Source organism: Salmo salar, chromosome 22 (genome assembly GCF_965601325.2).
Source record: "Salmo salar chromosome 22, fSalSal1, whole genome shotgun sequence".
NCBI classification, from domain to species: Eukaryota; Metazoa; Chordata; class Actinopteri; order Salmoniformes; family Salmonidae; genus Salmo; species Salmo salar.
Window position 1 is genome coordinate 27,181,923 of NC_138312.1, and position 20,578 is coordinate 27,202,500.

The 20,578-nt window shown below is 48.6% G+C and overlaps 1 protein-coding gene across 7 annotated transcripts in view; it reads left to right on the forward strand.

Annotated features, from left to right (window-relative positions):
* The window catches only part of foxp4 (forkhead box P4), a 177,467-nt gene that overhangs the window by 108,808 nt on the left and 48,081 nt on the right, over positions 1-20,578 (forward strand). For 5 of the 7 annotated variants that reach the window (XM_014166826.3, XM_082967447.1, XM_014166819.3 and 2 more), the window contains 4 exons: positions 636-758; positions 7,256-7,351; positions 17,563-17,704; positions 20,150-20,354. In XM_014166826.3, coding sequence (XP_014022301.1) covers positions 636-758; positions 7,256-7,351; positions 17,563-17,704; positions 20,150-20,354 — 566 coding nt within the window. The remainder of the gene's footprint in view (positions 1-635; positions 759-7,255; positions 7,352-17,562; positions 17,705-20,149; positions 20,355-20,578) is intronic. The other 2 variants (XM_014166823.3, XM_045705236.2) reach the window with 1 other exon arrangement.

Below are 20,578 nucleotides of genomic sequence, written 5' to 3' on the forward strand. Positions count from 1 at the left end.
GGATGTGTGTGCGTACCATCCAGTACGTGCTTGCATGTGTGTTCAATCGACAGGTGGATGCTGTTTGCGTTAGCTCCTGGCCAGAGGATAGCACCAATGCTTTCTGTTACTCTGTCAGTGGTGTGTGTGTTATTGTCTGAGCGGTTAGTTTGTCTCCATTCAGTCACAGTATGTTTGTAATCAGATTAGCATTGCGCCGTATCTGCTATCCCGATGCATCACTGCACGCTGCCAAATCTGTGTATGTGTGTTTAGAATCTGCTAGCGCAGCACATTACCCGTTGCTGCCAAATGTGTCTGTGTCCCAGCCTGCCTCCAGCCTTTTCCCAGATAACATCTGATCTGATTGTTTGTTGTGCCTTTCTGCTCTCAAAGACCTGATTGTGTGGATAGAGACTCATAATCATCTGTTTATTGGAGCAGATAAGACTTTATATTCCATAGGGAGATTACATCGCTAGGTTGTATCTCTCTTTGATTTCACACACACACACACACTGCCAACTTTATCACGATGCCAGCAGTGTGTGTCACAGTGTCAACGATGCGTGTGTGTTTGTGCGTGTGTGCCTGTGTGCACATACATGTGAGTGTGGGTGCTATATATGCGACTCTCTGTGGTCCTCTCCCTCCAGGTGCCGGTGTCCATGGCTATGTTGACCCCCCAGATGATCAGTCCTCAACAGATGCAGCAGATCCTGTCCCCCCCTCAGCTACAGGCCCTGCTGCAACAACAACAGGCCCTTATGCTTCAGCAGGTAACACACACACACACTCTCTCACACACACACACACTCCTTCCTGGGCTCAGTCCCAGCCCAGCATGTCTAGATGTGTCTATGTTGAGGTGCTGACACTGGTTGTGATTGTATCCTCTGGCACAGACACACCCAGACACACACACACACACACAGTCTCACACTTGCCAATTCTATAAAGCCTGTTTAGTCCTCGAGCACCTCCCCATCAGTGAGCATAGCCAAACTCTTACAAATGCTTATTTTAGCAATGTAACACCCAGCCACACACTCAGCCACACACACACTTCGCAGCCAGCGAGAGCTTATGTTAGCCGTCTTTGGGCACCAGTTAACATGTCCTGGTTGATGGTTGGTTAGGGGTGTGTGATGAGGTGCTATGATCTGGGTGTGTGTTGGAGGCGGGAGTGTGTTTGTTCCGTTTGGTTCGGCACGGTAAACATTCTTACCTGGCAGGCAACATCACAAGTCTGTCAAATATTTAACACATATCACACACATAACACACAATCAAACACCCACACATACAACACAACTGTAAAATATTTAACACAACGCTGTCGTGGCTGGCACCAAACACGCCCCCCGACCTTCTCACCTCACACACCTTCGGAAATTAGTCCACATACACACTCACAAAAATACACACACACCACACGCAAATACACACACACACACTCTAAAACATGCTGGGTTGTTAGGTTGACCCAACTGTTGGGTTGTTAGGTTGACCCAACTGCTGGGTTGTTAGGTTGACCCAACTGCTGGGTTGTTTGGTTGACCCAACTGCTGGGTTGTTTGGTTGACCCAACTGTTGGGTTGTTTGGTTGACCCAACTGTTGGGTTGTTTGGTTGACCCAACTGTTGGGTTGTTTGGTTGACCCAACTGTTGGGTTGTTTGGTTGACCCAACTGTTGGGTTGTTTGGTTGACCCAACTGCTGGGTTGTTTGGTTGACCCAACTGCTGGGTTGTTTGGTTGACCCAACTGTTGGGTTGTTTGGTTGACCCAACTGCTGGGTTGTTTGGTTGACCCAACTGTTGGGTTGTTTGGTTGACCCAACTGTTGGGTTGTTTGGTTGACCCAACTGCTGGGTTGTTTGGTTGACCCAACTGTTGGGTTGTTTGGTTGACCCAACTGTTGGGTTGTTTGGTTGACCCAACTGTTGGGTTGTTTGGTTGACCCAACTGTTGGGTTGTTTGGTTGACCCAACTGTTGGGTTGTTTGGTTGACCCAACTGCTGGGTTGCAGGTGTTGGGTCACTTAGTTGGATTGTTTTCTTTAAAAACTGCTGGGTTATTGGTGCTGGGTTATTGAGATATGACCCAGTGGGACGCCCATGAGTGTAAATGTAATTACTGTTCATATGTTCTGTTGCATAGTTATCACATATTAAGGTCGACCATTTACATTTTTGTAGCTTCAATGACGCTTACAGAAGTGTATGAGTTCCCTTAAAGCCTATGTCAGTCCCATTGTTGGGATACAATAAGTTTGAATACTATAAGGGCACAAGGTGAGACCCAAATGCAGACACAGGAGGCAGATGGTTGAGCTCCGATATTTATTATAACAAAAGGGGTAGGCAAAAGGCAGGTCGGGGACAGGCAAGAGTTCATAAACCAGGTCAGAGTCCAAACAGTACCAGATGATAGGCAGGCTCGAGGTCAGGACAGGCAGAGAGGTCAGGCAGGCGGATTCGCCGTCAGGACATGCAAGGATCAATAACCAGGAGGGCTAGGAAAAAACAGAGACTGGGGAAAATAGGAGCTAGGAAAAACGCTGGTTGACTTGGCAAAACAAGACAAACTGGCACAGAGAGACAGGAAACACAGGGATAAATACACCAGGGACTAATGGGGAAAACAGGTGACACCTGGAGGTGGGTGAAGACAATCACAAAGACAGGTGAAACAGATCAGGGCGTGACAAATACTTTATTATAATAAGTAATAAATCATCTTAATATTATAGAAGAATATGTACAAAAATATTCACACCCCTTGACTTTTTCTACATTTTGTTACGTTACATCCTTATTCTAAAATGGATTACATTATTTTTTCCCCTCATCAATCTACACACAATACCCATAATGACAAAGCGAAAACAGGTTTAAAAAAAAAACCGGAAATACCTTATTCACATAAGTATTCAGACCGTTTGCTATGAGACTCGAAATTGAGTTCAGGTGCATCCTGTTTCCATTGATTATCCTTGAGATGTTTCTACAACTTGATTGGAGTCCACCTGTGGTAAATTCAATTGATTGGACATGATTTGGAAAGGAACACAGCTGTCTATATAAGGTCCCACAGTTGACAGTGCTTGTCAGAGCAAAAACCAAGCCATGAGGTCGAAGGAATTGTCCATAGAGCTCCAACACAGGATTGTGTCAAGGGACAGATCTGGGGAAGGGTACCAAAAACAATTTGCGGCACTGAAGGTCCCCAAGAACACAGTGGCCTCCATCATTCTTAAATGGAAGAAGTTTGGAACCACCAATACTCTTCCTAGAGATGGCCGTCCCGCCAAACTGAGCAATAGGGGGAGAAGGGCCTTGGTCAGGGAGGTGACCAAGAACCCAGTGGTCACTCTGACAGAGCTTCAGAGTTCCTCTGTGGAAATGGGAGAACCTTCCAGAAGGACACAACCATCTCTGCAGCACACCACCAATCAGGCCTTTATGGTAGAGTTGCCAGACGGAAGCCCTTCCACAGTAAAAGGCACATGACAGCCCGCTTGGAGTTTGCCAAAAGGCACCTAAAGGACTCTCAGACCATGAGAAACAAGATTCTCTGGTCTGATGAAACCAAAATTGAAGTATTTGGCCTGAATGCCAAGTGTCACGTCTAGAGGAAACCTAGCACCATTCTTATGGTGAAGCATGGTGGTGGCAGCATCATGCTGTGGTGATGTTTTTCAGTGGCAGGTACAGGGAGACTAGTCAGGATCAAAAACTCCCTTGTGTCCTCCTCCCAGAGTGCTAAGAACCTTGGCGTGATCCTGGACAACACCCTGTCGTTCTCCACTAACATCAAGGCGGTGACCCGATCCTGTAGGTTCATGCTCTACAACATTCGCAGAGTACGACCCTGCCTCACACAGGAAGCGGCGCAGGTCCTAATCCAGGCACTTGTCATCTCCCGTCTGGATTACTGCAACTCGCTGTTGGCTGGGCTCCCTGCCTGTGCCATTAAACCCCTACAACTCATCCAGAACGCCGCAGCCCGTCTGGTGTTCAACCTTCCCAAGTTCTCTCACGTCACCCCGCTCCTCCGCTCTCTCCACTGGCTTCCAGTTGAAGCTCGCATCCGCTACAAGACCATGGTGCTTGCCTACGGAGCTGTGAAGGGAACGGCACCTCCATACCTTCAGGCTCTGATCAGGCCCTACACCCAAACAAGGGCACTGCGTTCATCCACCACTGGCCTGCTGGCCCCCCTACCTCTGAGGAAGCACAGTTCCCGCTCAGCCCAGTCAAAACTGTTCGCTGCTCTGGCACCCCAATGGTGGAACAAGCTCCCTCACGACGCCAGGACAGCGGAGTCAATCACCACCTTCCGGAGACACCTGAAACCCCACCTCTTTAAGGAATACCTAGGATAGGATAAAGTAATCCTTCTAACCCCCCCTTAAAAGATTTAGATGCACTATTGTAAAGTGGTTGTTCCACTGGATATCATAAGGTGAATGCACCATTTTGTAAGTCGCTCTGGATAAGAGCGTCTGCTAAATGACTTAAATGTAAATGTAAAAGTAAGAGATTCTTGATGAAAACCTGCTCCACAGAGCTCATAACCTCAGACTGGGGAAAATACTTTGTTGAGAAAAATGGGAGAAACTCCCCAAATGCAGGTGTGCCAAGCTTGTAGCGTCATACTCAAGGCAGCCTTGAGTCTTTTTGGGTATGACGCTGCAAGCTTGGCACACCTGCATTTGGGGAGTTTCTCCCATTTTTCTCAACAAGGTACTGAGTAAAGGGTCTGAATACAGATTTTTAATACATTTGCAAAAATGTCTAAAAACCTGTTTTTGCTTTGTCATTATGGGGTATTGTGTGTTGATTGAAGAGGATTTAATTTTATTTCATTCATTCTAAAATAAGGATGTAACGTAACAGCATGTGGAAAAAGTCAAGGGGTCTGAATACTTCCAGAATGGACTGTACACACTCTTCCTCTCCTGTACGTGTTGAATAGGCAGCTATTAAAAGTGTGTAGACAGAACAGTAATTCTGACAGAGGCAGGGCGACAACAGATAAATTGAACACACACACATATGTCCAGGGCTTGAACAGATAGTAGATTTAATAAGGAATTGTTGCTTTAGGCCATTATAAATTGCAGTGGGAAGATCTGACAAAATGGATGGTAATGGAAATATGCTGTCTCTCTGGGAATGAGATGGTTACGAAGAGCTTGCATAGGTCTTTTTACTCTAACGAGGAGAGAGGCGGTGGGGGTGAAACACATACACACACACACGCTCACACATACACACACTTGTGTAAGGCCATTTTACCTCGCTTTTAAAACCACTTGAGTTTAACACAACTCTCCCACTTAATTAACCACACCATGACTGCCACCTAGTCTATATCAGCAAATCAGCCACAAATCAACACACACACACACACACACACACACACACACACACACACACACACACACACACACACACACACACACACACACAGCAATCACAGACCACATCAGTCATCGGACATTTACATTTCATATCCCCATGGAGACTTTGCATTGTGTGTGTGTGTGTGTGTTTTAACCTTTACTTTTCCTTTAACCTTTAATTCCACCCCAGCTGATCTGGTTCTTTCTTGGTGTGTTAGTCAAGGCAAGGTCACGGTAATAGGCTGGCAAGGTGAGTGGCTCTCTTAATGCTACAGAGCCACTGAATCACATCATAAAAAAATACCTTAATTATCACTTAATTATTCTTACAACTCTCCAGCACCAGCCTAGCTTGTGTGTGCATGCGTGCATGTGTGTGTCTGTGAAAGGGAGGCAGCCAGTGACTTGGAGAGGAGAGATTAACTCAGCCTATGGACTATGAAAAGACAGGGAGGAGGGACAGAGGGGAAAATGGGAGGGACAAAGAATAAAGGAGAGAAATGGACAGAATCAGAGGAATAGAAAGAGGAACACACATTCCCCTGTTGTAGAGACATGCTGTCAGAGCACTGGGAGATGCTTATCTTCATGGAGTGTCCTTGGTAAATGATTGATTAGTTAGTCAAACAAACAGAAACAGGCTGTGTCTCGTCAGTAGTAACAGTACCAGCCAGTAGAGTCTCCTTCCCTCATCTTCTCTGATCTGAAATACAGGCTGGTTGAAACCATATGACTTTACTTTTTACCGATACTAGGCTAGTTGTTCACTTCAGACTATAAAGATCAACAAGATTTCATAGTTTACTTTCTGCGTGGTTACAGGATTCAACAGAAGCAACTCGCAGGTTAACAGTTTAGGCATTAACTCTGAGTGGTTAAGGTTAGGGCTATGGTTTGGGGAAGCCTTAAAACCAAATAATGAAAAACGATGCGCTATGACCATCAAGTATCATCAGTATTCTCACGGTTTGCTAGAGCATTGTGAACGGCGGTGGCGCAGTGTTGTGAGCAACGCGCTCCGAGCGTCATGAGTTCGCGCCCAGTATTGGGCGATGCTTTTTTGTTTCATTTTAGCGCTGAGGATATATCGTTCTCAGTACCTTTTCAAATGACCGAAATCAACGTTTATTTCTAGCGATCAGGCTGATACACTGATCACGTCCTTCCTCCCCCAACCCGATAAGTAAGCAGGCCATAAATAACAGTGGGTCTGTGTCACATCTGTCTCTGGCGCTATGGCGACGCCTTTTCCATGCCAGCTACTGTAGGGCACCAAGATTTACCGGGCGCCTCAAACCTCCACCTCCACTGGGCCTGTACACAGACCCACGCCCTCCTCTGTCCAGGTGTTTCAGGTGAACATTAAATAACTATTTCTAAAGGAAGAAAGTCAAACAAAAACAGCTATGTGCATCTCTCCATGGCTTCAGCAGCACATCTTCCCTAGAGGGACAGAACACTCCTGTTGGGTCATGTTTGCACATCTCTCATCCTTTTACCACGTGAGAATCAACATTTATCTAGAAAGACGTGTGTATTTGATCATGCTAACTGGTTTATCTACCTCTTTTCCCTCGTGATAATGCTCCTCCAGCAGGTTCCCTCCCTGCACACATTATACACCTATTCACATTGCAATAACATGTTGTCTACCTGCTTTAGTTGTTGTGGAAACTGATTATACATCACATAAACACACACACGCCGCCTCAGTCTTACTGCTCTCTATTGTACTTTGTGTTATTGCAGCTAGGCCTGGGGTTTGCTGTCACAGGAGGCTTTTGATCAATTTCCCTCCCTCCCTCCCTCCCTCCCTCCCTCCCTCCCTCCCTCCCTCCCTCCCTCCCTCCCTCCCTCCCTCTCCAGCTACAGGAGTACTATAAGAAGCAACAAGAGCAGCTGCATCTTCAGCTTCTGACTCAGCAGCAGCAGCAGCAGGCTGGGAAGCAGGCAGCCAAAGAGGTGAGACCCCTACTGAGTGGTGTTATCAAGTGCACTCACAAGCACACTCGTACACAGTTGAAGTGGCCAACACGTGAGTTAGGGGATAGTGGAGTAGGGCCCAAGGAGGTGAGCGTTTGCACTGAGGCAGAGTGTTCACCTCTTCTACTCTGCTGTCCTCTTATCCTATCATTCTCTCCTTTCCTCCTTCTGTCCTCCTATTGTATTTCTGTGTTGTGTACTCTGCGTTTCCAAACAGGGATTATGGTGATGGAATAGGGCTTTACATTTCTCTCTGCTAACACACCATGCCAAACCCTACTCACAGAGAGCTCTGTCTTAATGCAGGATAAGTATTTATTTACATGCCATGTAAATGCATGCGTGTGTGTGTGCGTGCGTGTGTGCGTGCGTGTGTGTGTGTGTGTGTGTGTGTGTGTGTGTGTGTGTGTGTGTGTGTGTGTGTGTGTGTGTGTGTGTGTGTGTGTGTGGTGTGTGTGTGTGTGTGTGTGTGTGTGTGTGTGTGTGTGTGTGTGTGTGTGTGTGTGTGTGTGTGTGTGTGTGTGTGTGTGTGCGTGCGTGTGAAGCCTGAAGTAAAATCCTGTTGTAGCCTCACTATAAGAGGGGTCTGACACTTTCAATTGTCAATTAACCCCAGCAAGCGGTGAGAACGGTGCCAACACACACCTCCGCAAGGTTTAATCACACTAACAGGGATCATCAACACACACCTCCGCAAGGTTTAATCACACTAACAGGGATCATGGGGGATCAAGTAGCATCACAACAGGTAACAACAAAGAGCATCCACATCAATCACACCAGATTACTGTCATAGAGGTTATGTTGGGAGGGTGGGCTTGGTTCATTTCTGATTCTCTGTAATAATGGTATGGGTATAGTAATGCATTTTATTTTGAATCAAACACAACATTTTCAGTCACCTCCTTGTCTGAAGGACAAGTTGATAAACAGGTTCATGTCAAGCCCTGCATGTTTTTTTCAAAAGTCTCATAGAATGTAGACCTACATTGAACACCACACATTGGCTGCTACTGTAGGCTGAATGATAGAACAGATATTTCGCTGTTAAAATGTTACGGGATGCATTTTCTCCATTGTTTTTGATGGAAGGCCACTCTGGTAGGCCTATATTATGATCAAATAGCCACAGTAGTCTTCTGGACCACTGTCTGAAACTGTAACTTAAAGCGGGTACTAGAGGTCGACCGATTATGATTTTTTTCACCGCCGATACCAACACCGATTATTGGAGGGCCAAAACAAGCCGATGCCGATTAATCGGCCGATTTTATTTATTTATTTGTAATAATGACAATTACAACAATAATGAACACTTTTATTTTAACTTAATATAATACATCAATAATATCAATTTAGCCTCAAATAAATAATGAAACATGTTCAATTTGGTTTAAATAATGCAAAAACAAAGTGTTGGAGAAGAAAGTCAAAGTGCAATATGTGCCATGTAAAAAAGCTAATGTTTAAGTTCCTTGCTCAGAACATGAGAACATATGAAAGCTGGTGGTTCCTTTTAACATGAGTCTTCAATATTCCCAGGTAAGATGTTTTAGGTTGTAGTTATTATAGGAATTATAGGACTATTTCTCTCTATACCATTTGTATTTCATATACCTTTGACTATTGGATGTTCTAATAGGCACTTTAGTATTGCCAGTGTAACAGTATAGCATCCGTCCCTGTCCTCGCCCCTACCTGGGCTCAAACCAGGAACACAACGACAAAAGCCACCCTCGAAGCATCGTTACCCATCGCTCCACAAAAGCCGCGGCCCTTGCAGAGCAAGGGGAACAACTACTTCAAGGTCTCAGAGCGAGTGACGTCACCGATTGAAACGCTATTAGCGCGCACCTGGCTAACTAGCTAGCCATTTCACATCAATTACACCAGCCTAATCTCAGGAGTTGATAGGCTTGAAGTCATAAACAGCTCAATGCTTGAAGCACAGCGAAGAGCTGCTGGCAAACGCACGAAAGTGCTGTTTGAATGAATGCTTACGAGCCTGCTGCTGCCTACCACCGCTCAGACTGCTCTATCAAATCATAGACTTAATTATAATATAATAACACACAGAAATATGAGCCTTAATATGGTCAAATCTGGAAACTATCATTTTGAAAACAAAACGTTTATTCTTTTAGTGAAATACGGAACCATTCCGTATTTTATCTAATGGGTGGCATCCATAAGTCTAAATATACCTGTTACATTGCACAACCTTCAATGTTATGTCATAATTATGTAAAATTCTGGCAAGTTTGCAACGTGCCAGGCGGCCCAAACTGTTCCATATACCCTGACTCTGCGTGCAATGAACGCAAGAGAAGTGACACAATTTCCCTAGTTTAATATTGCCTGCTAACCTGGATTTCTTTTAACTAAATATGCAGGTTTAAAAAAAATATACTTCTGTGTTTTGATTTTAAGAAAGGCATTGATGTTTATGGTTAGGTACATTCGTGCAACGATTGTGCTTTTTTCGCAAATGCGCTTTTGTTAAATCATCCCCCGTTTGGCGAAGTTGGCTGTCTTTGTTAGGAAGAAATAGTCTTCACACAGTTCGCAATGAGTCAGGCCCAAACTGCTGCATATACCCTGACTCTGTTGCACAGAACGCAAGAGAAGTGACACAATTTCCCTAGTTAAAAGAAATTCATGTTAGCAGGCAATATTAACTAAATATGCAGGTTTAAAAATATATACTTGTGTATTGATTTTAAGAAAGGCATTGATGTTTATGGTTAGGTACACATTGGTGCAACGACAGTGCTTTTTTTGCGAATGCTCTTGTTAAATCACCCGTTTGGCAAAGTAGGCTATGATTCAATGATAAATTAACAGGCACCGTATCGATTATATGCAACGCAGGACAAGCTAGATAAACTAGTAATATCATCAACCATGTGTAGTTAACTAGTAATTATGTTAAGATTGTTTTTTATAAGATACGTTTAATGCTAGCTAGCACCTTACCTTGGCTCCTTGCTGCACTCGCATAACAGGTAGTCAGCCTGCCACGCAGTCTTCTCATGGAGTGCAATGTAATCGGCCATGATCGGTGTCCAAAAATGCCGATTACAGATTGTTATGAAAACGTGAAATCGGCCCTAATTAATCGGCCATTCTGATTAGTAGGTCGACCTCTAGCGGGTACAGCCTCAGTATTCACAGTAAACTCGCGCTGAAAGTTGCATAGAATTTTCCACATCGTTCAAGTTTCTGCTCAGAAGACCCGACATTTGCTCAGTGCCTAATTGTTTTTGAGGGAACATTGGTTATCAGTTGTCAGAGGTGTCTAAGACAACAATAATATAGAGATTTTATCACAAACACACACACTCTCACACATACAAACACACACACTCGCCATCCAATTTTCAGAGAGTGGAGGAGGGATGTGACAGTAAGAGGAAAGGAGAAGTGAGAGAGAAAGAGAGAGAGAAGTGAGAGAGAGAGAGAGAGAGAGAAGTGAGAGAGAGAGGAGCGAGAAAGAAGGAGACAAGAGCAGGTAGGAAACAGAGACAGGCTTTTAGAGAGCTCATGGACTCCAGAGACCATTGTGGGAATTGCATGAGGAGGTTCGCCCTAGATCATCCCTCCCGCCATCCTTTCCTCCTCTCTCATCCCTGATCCCCCTCTCCCTGTGGACCCTCTCCCCCCTCGCCTACAGCGGTCAGCCAACTCAACCGTGACCAAAGCAAACCAGTTGTGGTTGACTTGCATGTAGAGACTGTCTGATGCTGTTTCTTTTTCCTTTTTTCCTTGTCCTGTGTGAGTCTCCGGTTTTGTTTTCCTGTAACAACCAGACAAGTGCAAACACTGGTCACAAACACACTTCCACACACACACACCACACACACTCACTCACACACACACACCACAGTTGATGTGTGATGGTTCACCATACCCACTGTTGTGGACATGCATCATCTCCTGTGTTCAGCTAAAGCTAAGACTGCTGTACAATATAACTCAATGCCTTACAGTCATCAACAGTCCAACTAAGACATATTGATATGCATCCAGAACTGCAATACTGCTTGTTTTCTTCACTAGCTGGTGGTTTATTGAATGGTTAATGACATTGATTGGCCTGAGTCTCCACTCACCTGGTGTCCCAGGTCTGAGAGGAAGAAGGACAAGCAACAGGGCTGTGGACCTGCAGGCCCGGAGGTGCTCAACCTACTAGTTAGATTGGGTATGGCAGGTAGGTTACATAGGTCTACGTAGGTCACCTACTTATCAAGTGCCCAGGAAATAGAGGTTAGGTCACATGTGTCAAACTCATTCCACAGAGGGCAGAGTGTCTGTGGGTTTTTGCTCCACCCTTGTACTTGATTGGTGAATTAAGGTCAATAATTAGTAAGGAACTCCCCTCACCTGGTTGTGTAGGTCTTAATTGAAAGGAAAAAACAAAAACCCGCAGACACTTAGGGGTAGGTCAGTGGTATTCAAACTTTTTCAACAGGGACCCTATTTTTACCGCCATAATTTCTCATGACCACCCCAACCCAAATGTAATTACACAATCTTAAAATCGGTAAATTTGTATTTTTATATCAACAAATAATATAATTTTAATCTCTATCAAAATGAATAGAAACCAATAAATACATAAAACATTTTTTTTTAATTATTGTTCTGTACTCTTATTTAAAAAATGTTGGCGAACCCACTGCAGCTGCGCTCGCAACCCCGAACCCCGACTTTGAATACCACTGGCCTAGGGGACAGGGAAGTGCCTCGGGGATAGGCACTTCCCCTATGTACTACAGTACACAGATGAGAACTTAATTAGTCGTTTATGATATTTATTCTGATTAGTAGTTCTAATAATAATGGATAAATCAGATAGATGGAAAGACGTGATTAAATGAGGAAAAGCTCTGTGTTCTCTGCTGGTCATTCACCAAAAGGAGAGAGGGAGAGAGAGAGGGATGGAGAGAGAGAGAGAGAAAGAGAGAGAGTAGGAAAAAAAGACAAATCTCCCCTGTGCCTTTTTGAGCGTTTGTGCATCGATGACTGTGACTTTTTGACCTCTTCTCTATTCTCTGATTGTTCCACTCGCTCTTTTCTGTGTAGAAGTGATGCTGAAAGAGTGTGTGTTTGTGAGTGGTGCATTGGGCTGGTCAGAAGTCAGCTTGATGAAGTGACTCTGTCTGTCACACTAGCCGTTTGGGACCGTGTGTGTGTGTGTGTGTGTGTGTGTGTGTGTGTGTGTGTGTGTGTGTGTGTGTGTGTGTGTGTGTGTGTGTGTGTGTGTGTGTGTGTGTGTGTGTGTGTGTGTGTGTGTGTGTGTGTGTGTGTGTTGTGTGTGTGTGACTGGCAGGCTCAGACAGTGTGTGATGTGCTCATAAATCACATTGACAGCCTGTTACTGCGCTAGCTTTGGCCACTCAGCCGCGGCTAATGTAAACAGAACACACACACAATGTGTTAAAGAACCACTACCATGTCTCTGGAGAGAGAGGGTGAGATAGAGGGAGGGACGGGGTAGAGGAGGGACATGAAACGGACAGACAGGACCAGGGAGGAGAAGAGATGGACCAAGAGAGAGGGAAAGTGTTGAACAGTACTAGAGAGCTTCAAACAGCAAGAGCTACAGATAAGGCCTAGAGTTTTTCCTTATCCTGACCAAATGACTGAAACAGGAAAAACTCCGGCCCTAGTTACATGGTCAATCAAATATTCTGTACCTAGCTGTAGACACTAAAGTATATTTGGCTTGGTACGGGTCTATGAGAAGGTTGTTGAGTGTAGTTGTGACAGGATGTCTAGAGAATAAGAAGTGTAACATTGGAACTGGTCAGATGTATTTCTCTTCTCTCTCTGGGAAAACATGCCTGTAGTGCTGACATAGTGACCCTCTGCCTGCCTCCCTAAACACACACACACACCCTACCTCCCCAGATGCCCATTCTGGAAGGAAGTGACCTCGCTGGCGTTCCTGTGAGTTCCTCCTGTCTGTTCAAAGACTCGCTAGCCACCACTCGCTCTCCAATAGAAAAACGTATATTTAGTTATTTTTCCACCCTTCCTCTCTCTCTCTCTCGCTCTGCCTCTTTCTATCTTTTTCCCTCTCTCTCTCTGCTCCCCTCTGTCTTTCCTCTCGCTCTGTTATCTGGAGAAGATAAGGGCCATCTCTCTGGGGGGGACATCAAACAGCGTAACACAGGCTAGGACCGGTACCGACAGGGAAACCAGAATGGGGGACATTCATCACTGCGACACACACTGACGTTATCGCCACATGCCATGTAGTCTGTACCACTCACCCCTTCACCTCCTCCCTCCATCCCTTCACCTCCCCCCTCTACCCCTTCACCTCCTCCCTCTACCCCTTTACCTCCCCCCTCTACCACTTCACCTCCCCCCTCTACCCCTTCACCTCCTCCCTCTACCCCTTCACCTCCTCCCTCTACCCCTTTACCTCCCCCCTCTACCACTTCACCTCCCCCCTCTACCCCTTCACCTCCTCCCTCTACCCCTTTACCTCCCCCCTCTACCACTTCACCTCCCCCCTCTACCCCTTCACCTCCTCCCTCTACCCCTTCACCTCCTCCCTCTACCCCTTTACCTCCTCCCTCCATCCCTTCACCTCCCCCCTCTACCCCTTCACCTCCTCCCTCTACCCCTTCACCTCCTCCCTCTACCCCTTCACCTCCTCCCTCTACCCCTTTACCTCCCCCCTCTACCACTTCACCTCCCCCCTCTACCCCTTCACCTCCTCCCTCTACCCCTTCACCTCCTCCCTCTACCCCTTCACCTCCTCCCTCTACCCCTTTACCTCCTCCCTCTACCCCTTCACCTCCTCCCTCTACCCCTTTACCTCCTCCCTCTACCCCTTCACCTCCCCCCTCTACCCCTTTACCTCCCCCCTCTACCCCTTTACCTCCCCCCTCTACCCCTTCACCTCCCCCCTCTACCCCTTTACCTCCCCCCTCTACCACTTCACCTCCCCCCTCTACCCCTTCACCTCCTCCCTCTACCCCTTCACCTCCCCCCTCTACCACTTCACCTCCCCCCTCTACCCCTTCACCTCCCCCCTCTACCCCTTCACCTCCTCCCTCTACCCCTTTACCTCCCCCCTCTACTCCTTTACCTCCTCCCTCTACCCCTTCACCTCCTCCCTCTACCCCTTCACCTCCTCCCTCTACCCCTTCACCTCCTCCCTCTACCCCTTCACCTCCTCCCTCTACCCCTTTACCTCCTCCCTCTACCCCTTTACCTCCCCCCTCTACCCCTTTACCTCCCCCCTCTACCCCTTTACCTCCTCCCTCTACCCCTTTACCTCCCCCCTCTACCACTTCACCTCCCCCTCTACCCCTTTACCTCCTCCCTCTACCCCTTCACCTCCTCCCTCTACCCCTTTACCTCCCCCCTCTACCCCTTTACCTCCCCCTCTACCCCTTTACCTCCCCCCTCTACCCCTTTACCTCCCCCCTCTACCCCTTTACCTCCCCCCTCTACCCCTTTACCTCCTCCCTCTACCCCTTCACCTCCTCCCTCTACCCCTTTACCTCCCCCCTCTACCCCTTTACCTCCCCCTCTACCCCTTTACCTCCTCCCTCTACCCCTTTACCTCCCCCCTCTACCCCTTTACCTCCCCCCTCTACCCCTTTACCTCCTCCCTCTACCCCTTTACCTCCCCCCTCTACCCCTTCACCTCCTCCCTCTACCCCTTCACCTCCTCCCTCTACCCCTTCACCTCCTCCCTCTACCCCTTTACCTCCTCCCTCCATCCCTTTACCTCCCCCCTCTACCCTTTCACCTCCTCCCTCTACCCCTTCACCTCCTCCCTCTACCCTTTCACCTCCTCCCTCCATCCCTTCACCTCCTCCCTCTACCCCTTTACCTCCTCCCTCTACCCCTTTACCTCCCCCCTCTACCCCTTTACCTCCTCCCTCTACCCCTTTACCTCCCCCCTCTACCCCTTTACCTCCCCCCTCTACCCCTTTACCTCCTCCCTCTACCCCTTTACCTCCCCCCTCTACCCTTTCACCACCTCCCTCTACCGCTTCACCTCCTCCCTCTACCCCTTCACCTCCTCCCTCTACCCCTTCACCTCCTCCCTCTACCCCTTTACCTCCTCCCTCTACCCCTTTACCTCCCCCCTCTACCCCTTTCACCTCCTCCCTCTACCCCTTCACCTCCTCCCTCTACCCCTTTACCTCCCCCCTCTACCCCTTTACCTCCTCCCTCCATCCCTTTACCTCCCCCCTCTACCCCTTCACCTCCTCCCTCTACCCCTTCACCTCCTCCCTCTACCCCTTTACCTCCCCCCTCTACCCTTTCACCTCCTCCCTCTACCCCTTCACCTCCTCCCTCTACCCCTTTACCTCCTCCCTCCATCCCTTCACCTCCTCCCTCTACCCCTTTACCTCCTCCCTCTACCCCTTTACCTCCCCCCTCTACCCCTTTACCTCCTCCCTCTACCCCTTTACCTCCTCCCTCTACCCCTTTACCTCCCCCCTCTACCCCTTCACCTCCTCCCTCTACCCCTTTACCTCCTCCCTCTACCCCTTTACCTCCCCCCTCTACCCCTTTACCTCCCCCCTCTACCCCTTTACCTCCCCCCTCTACCCCTTCACCTCCCCCCTCTACCCTTTCACCTCCTCCCTCTACCCCTTTACCTCCTCCCTCTACCCCTTTACCTCCCCCCTCTACCCCTTCACCTCCTCCCTCTACCCCTTCACCTCCTCCCTCTACCCCTTTACCTCCCCCCTCTACCCCTTCACCTCCTCCCTCTACCCCTTTACCTCCCCCCTCTACCCCTTCACCTCCTCCCTCTACCCCTTTACCTCCTCCCTCTACCCCTTTACCTCCCCCCTCTACCCCTTCACCTCCTCCCTCTACCCCTTCACCTCCTCCCTCTACCCCTTCACCTCCTCCCTCCATCCCTTTACCTCCTCCCTCCATCCCTTCATCTCCTCCCTCTACCCCTTTACCTCCCCCCTCTACCCCTTCACCTCCTCCCTCCATCCCTTCCCTCCTTGCCTCCATCCCTTCACCTCCTCCCTCTACCCCTTTACCTCCCCCTCTACCCTTTCACCTCCCCCTCTACCCCTTCACCTCCTCCCTCTACCCCTTCACCTCCTCCCTCTACCCCTTTACCTCCTCCCTCTACCCCTTTACCTCCCCCCTCTACCCCTTTACCTCCTCCCTCTACCCCTTTACCTCCCCCCTCTACCCCTTTACCTCCCCCCTCTACCCCTTTACCTCCTCCCTCTACCCCTTTACCTCCCCCCTCTACCCTTTCACCTCCTCCCTCTACCCCTTCACCTCCCCCCTCTACCCCTTTACCTCCCCCCTCTACCCCTTTACCTCCTCCCTCTACCCCTTTACCTCCCCCCTCTACCCTTTCACCTCCTCCCTCTACCCCTTCACCTCCCCCCTCTACCCCTTTACCTCCCCCCTCTACCCCTTTACCTCCCCCCTCTACCCCTTCACCCCTTCACCTCCTCCCTCTACCCCTTCACCTCCTCCCTCTACCCCTTTACCTCCCCCCTCTACCCCTTTACCTCCTCCCTCTACCCCTTCACCTCCTCCCTCTACCCCTTTACCTCCCCCCTCTACCCCTTTCACCTCCTCCCTCTACCCCTTCACCTCCTCCCTCTACCCCTTTACCTCCCCCCTCTACCCCTTTACCTCCTCCCTCCATCCCTTCCCTCCTTGCCTCCATCCCTTCACCTCCTCCCTCTACCCCTTTACCTCCCCCTCTACCCCTTCACCTCCTCCCTCCATCCCTTCCCTCCTTGCCTCCATCCCTTTACCTCCCCCTCTACCCCTTCACCTCCTCCCTCTACCCCTTTACCTCCCCCCTCTACCCCTTCACCTCCTCCCTCCATCCCTTCACCTCCTCCCTCCATCCCTTCACCTCCTCCCTCCATCCCTTCACCTCCTCCCTCCATCCCTTCACCTCCTCCCTCCATCCCTTCACCTCCTCCCTCCATCCCTTCCCTCCTTGCCTCCATCCCTCTCTTTCCTCAAGAGTCGCCATACAACATTTTCTTCCCCATTGGAAGATTAGAGTTTTGTGGTCTTATAGACTCCATTTTAAGTTGTACCTGAGATGCATTGATGGAATGGGCCACCCAACCTTAATACAAATATTATCAAATGGAGTAGGTGGGAAAGGTTGGGAATGTAACATGTACTAACTCTCTCTGCCTCTCTTCTCTCCACAGCAGCAGATAGGTAACAAGCAGTTGGCCTTCCAGCAGCAGCTCATTCAGATGCAGCAGCTTCAACAGCAGCACATGATCAACCTGCAGAGACAAGGCCTGGTCTCCCTACAGCCCACTAACCCCATGCAGAGCCTGCAGCAAGGTACACACACATCCCATTGCTTACTTACCCAACAAACCCTCCAACCTCCTCCATACCTCTACATAGCCCAGATACCTGGTTCTACCCCTACATCGTTTTCCAGTTGGAGGGAGTGTTTTAATGCTAATAATGACAGTACTAAAGAGCTACCACTACCCTCAGCCCAGCCATCATCTCAGGCTGTGTGCAGGCATACTCACACACACACACACACACACACACACACACACACACACACACACACACACACACACACACACACACACACACACACACACACACAGCCCTAGAACCCACGGCCACATGTGAAGCCTGTTAACTTAATCAGCTCATAAAAGATAAAAGGCTAACCTGATTGGTGGGTTTGAGGAAGGCAGTCATTTGGATAATAGGTAAAATATGCCACTAAATTCAGGGCTTGTAGGGCGGAAGGGAGTGTGCGTGTGTTTGTGTTAGTGCTTGAGATGAGCCAGATACAGTGAGGGCACTACATTCTTGTTTTGTCTCTCCCTCGTGGTTGTGTGAGTCTGTTTGTGCGTGTGTGTTTGTCTGGACTCTCCCTCCGTCCTATTTTGTCACAGAGGTTTTACAGATATGAATGTTGACTGCTGACCGCCCCGCCCCAGTGTCTGTGTGTGTCTGTGTGTGTCTGTGTGTGTCTGTGTGTGTCTGTGTGTGTATGTGTGTGTATGTGCGGCCCTCCATAACCAACCCCAGCTTTAGGGGTGTACACATACACACACGCACGCACACACACACAGACACACACACACAGTCACACACACAGACACACACACATAGGCACGCACGCACGCACACACACACACACACACACACAGACACACACACACACACACACACACACACAGAGTTTAGGAGTTCCAAAGTGGCCGTAACATTACTAAAGCCCTGACTGGGAAGAACAAACACAGACCAGGATAGAGTTTCCTCCCCCATCCTCCCTCCCTCTCTCTCCATCGCAGCACACTAGCGACCCCCACCCCTCAGTTCTACAGGCCTGGGCTCTTTACTCTAGCCTTCCCCTCTAAAAGTACTGCCCACTGAATGACTGTGATAGACAGACTGGAGACGTTTTTAGAGTGGAAGAGTGGAATTTATCGGATAGCTTTAAACCTTTGCTTTTGGCATCACCCCTCCTCTCTTTCTCTCTCTCTTTCTCTCTCTCTCTCCTCTTCCTCTGTCTCTCCATATTTCTTTCTCTCTCTCTCCTCTTCCTCTGTCTCTCCATATTTCTTTCTCTCGCCTCTATCTCTCTCCTCTTCTCTCTTACTCCCTCTCTCCCTCTCGTCAGAGTGGAATTTCCCTGCAGTGTGAAAGAGCCTGTCCATTGTGACGGCTCAGCCAGGCGTGAGCAAGAGCATTCCTCTGGCCAGCCATGCCACACACACACACACCCTGGTAGCCCTGCCCCTCCGAGCCCGCTACCCGTGGAGTGTGTGTGTCCCTCCATCCATCCGGTGTGTGTGCATGCATGTGTGTGTGTGGTGGATGCATTTTGTATATTGTTTATAGATGATACATATTTAATATTAGTTTTACCATTAGTAACTTTCAGATGAGAAACATTACATGAAAACGTTCCTTTACAAAAACAAATATTCATTGTTGATTGGGACGACTGCATTTCTGCGGTAATCTAACTTGACTCAGGCATAATGTTAGATATGTAGACACACACACACACACACAGAGTCCCAATCCTCCAGAGTGATGGGTTTTGTTTTGGCGGGCCGAGAGAAGAATGCAGACGGAGCAGACATAATATTTGGATTTCTGTTAGGACTCTGCCGTGTGTGTGTGTGTGTGTGTGTGTGTGTGTGTGGTGTGTGTGTGTGTGTGTGTGTGTGTGTCTGTGTGTGTGTGTGTGTGTGCTATCTGCCATGTGTGAGAGAGAAGTAAAGGCTGTGGCTCAGCTTGGGCCAGATGCAGAGAGGGTAGGGTGGTCTGGTGTGTGTTGGGGAGGGGGGCTGTTGGGTGGACCTTTCTCTCCTCTCACAGTGAAATATGAGCAGAAAAAGCTACAACAAGCCCCCAAACTGAACCTCAGACACACACCCACACCCACACACAGCATAGCACTCGCAGTGACAAAAGAAGCGTTGTTAGCATCGGTCTTCATTACTAACGGGAGGTTGGGGAATAGAGGACATGGTAAAACCTACAGAAATTAGCCTTTAGCTTCCTCCAGTTCCTACCCCATCATTTCCCTCATACCTAACCACTACCAGGGGCTCGTCCCAGTGTGTGTCTGTGTATGTGTGAGCGCATGCGTGAGTCTCTCGGTGTGTGACTGCATGTGTGCATATGTGTGTGTGGATAGCCTGCATGTATCACTGGGTGGGGGATTATGAAATGTTTTTTTGTGACTAATATCTACTAACTCTATCTCCACCTCCTCCACCCACCCCCCTCCTCCCCCTGCAGCCATGTGTCCAGGGGACCTGCAGCAGCTGTGGAAGGAGGTGTCAGGGGTGCAGTCTGCAGAGGAGGCCCTGAAGCAGCAGCAGACTGGAGAGGGCCTGGATCTCAGCACCAACTCTACCTCATCCTCTTTCCCCAAAGCAAACACACACAGCAGCCTGCACAGCCTGCACAACGGACAGGACAATCACACCCCAAAGAGAGACAGGTACAGAGACAGGCACAGAGACAGGCACAGAGACAGGCACAGAGACAGGCACAGAGACAGGCACAGAGACAGGCACAGAGACAGGCACAGAGACAGGTACAGAGACAGGTACAGAGACAGGTACAGAGACAGGTACAGAGACAGAGACAGGTACAGGGACGGGTACAGAGACGGGTACAGAGACGGGTACAGAGACGGGTACAGAGACGGGTACAGAGACAGGT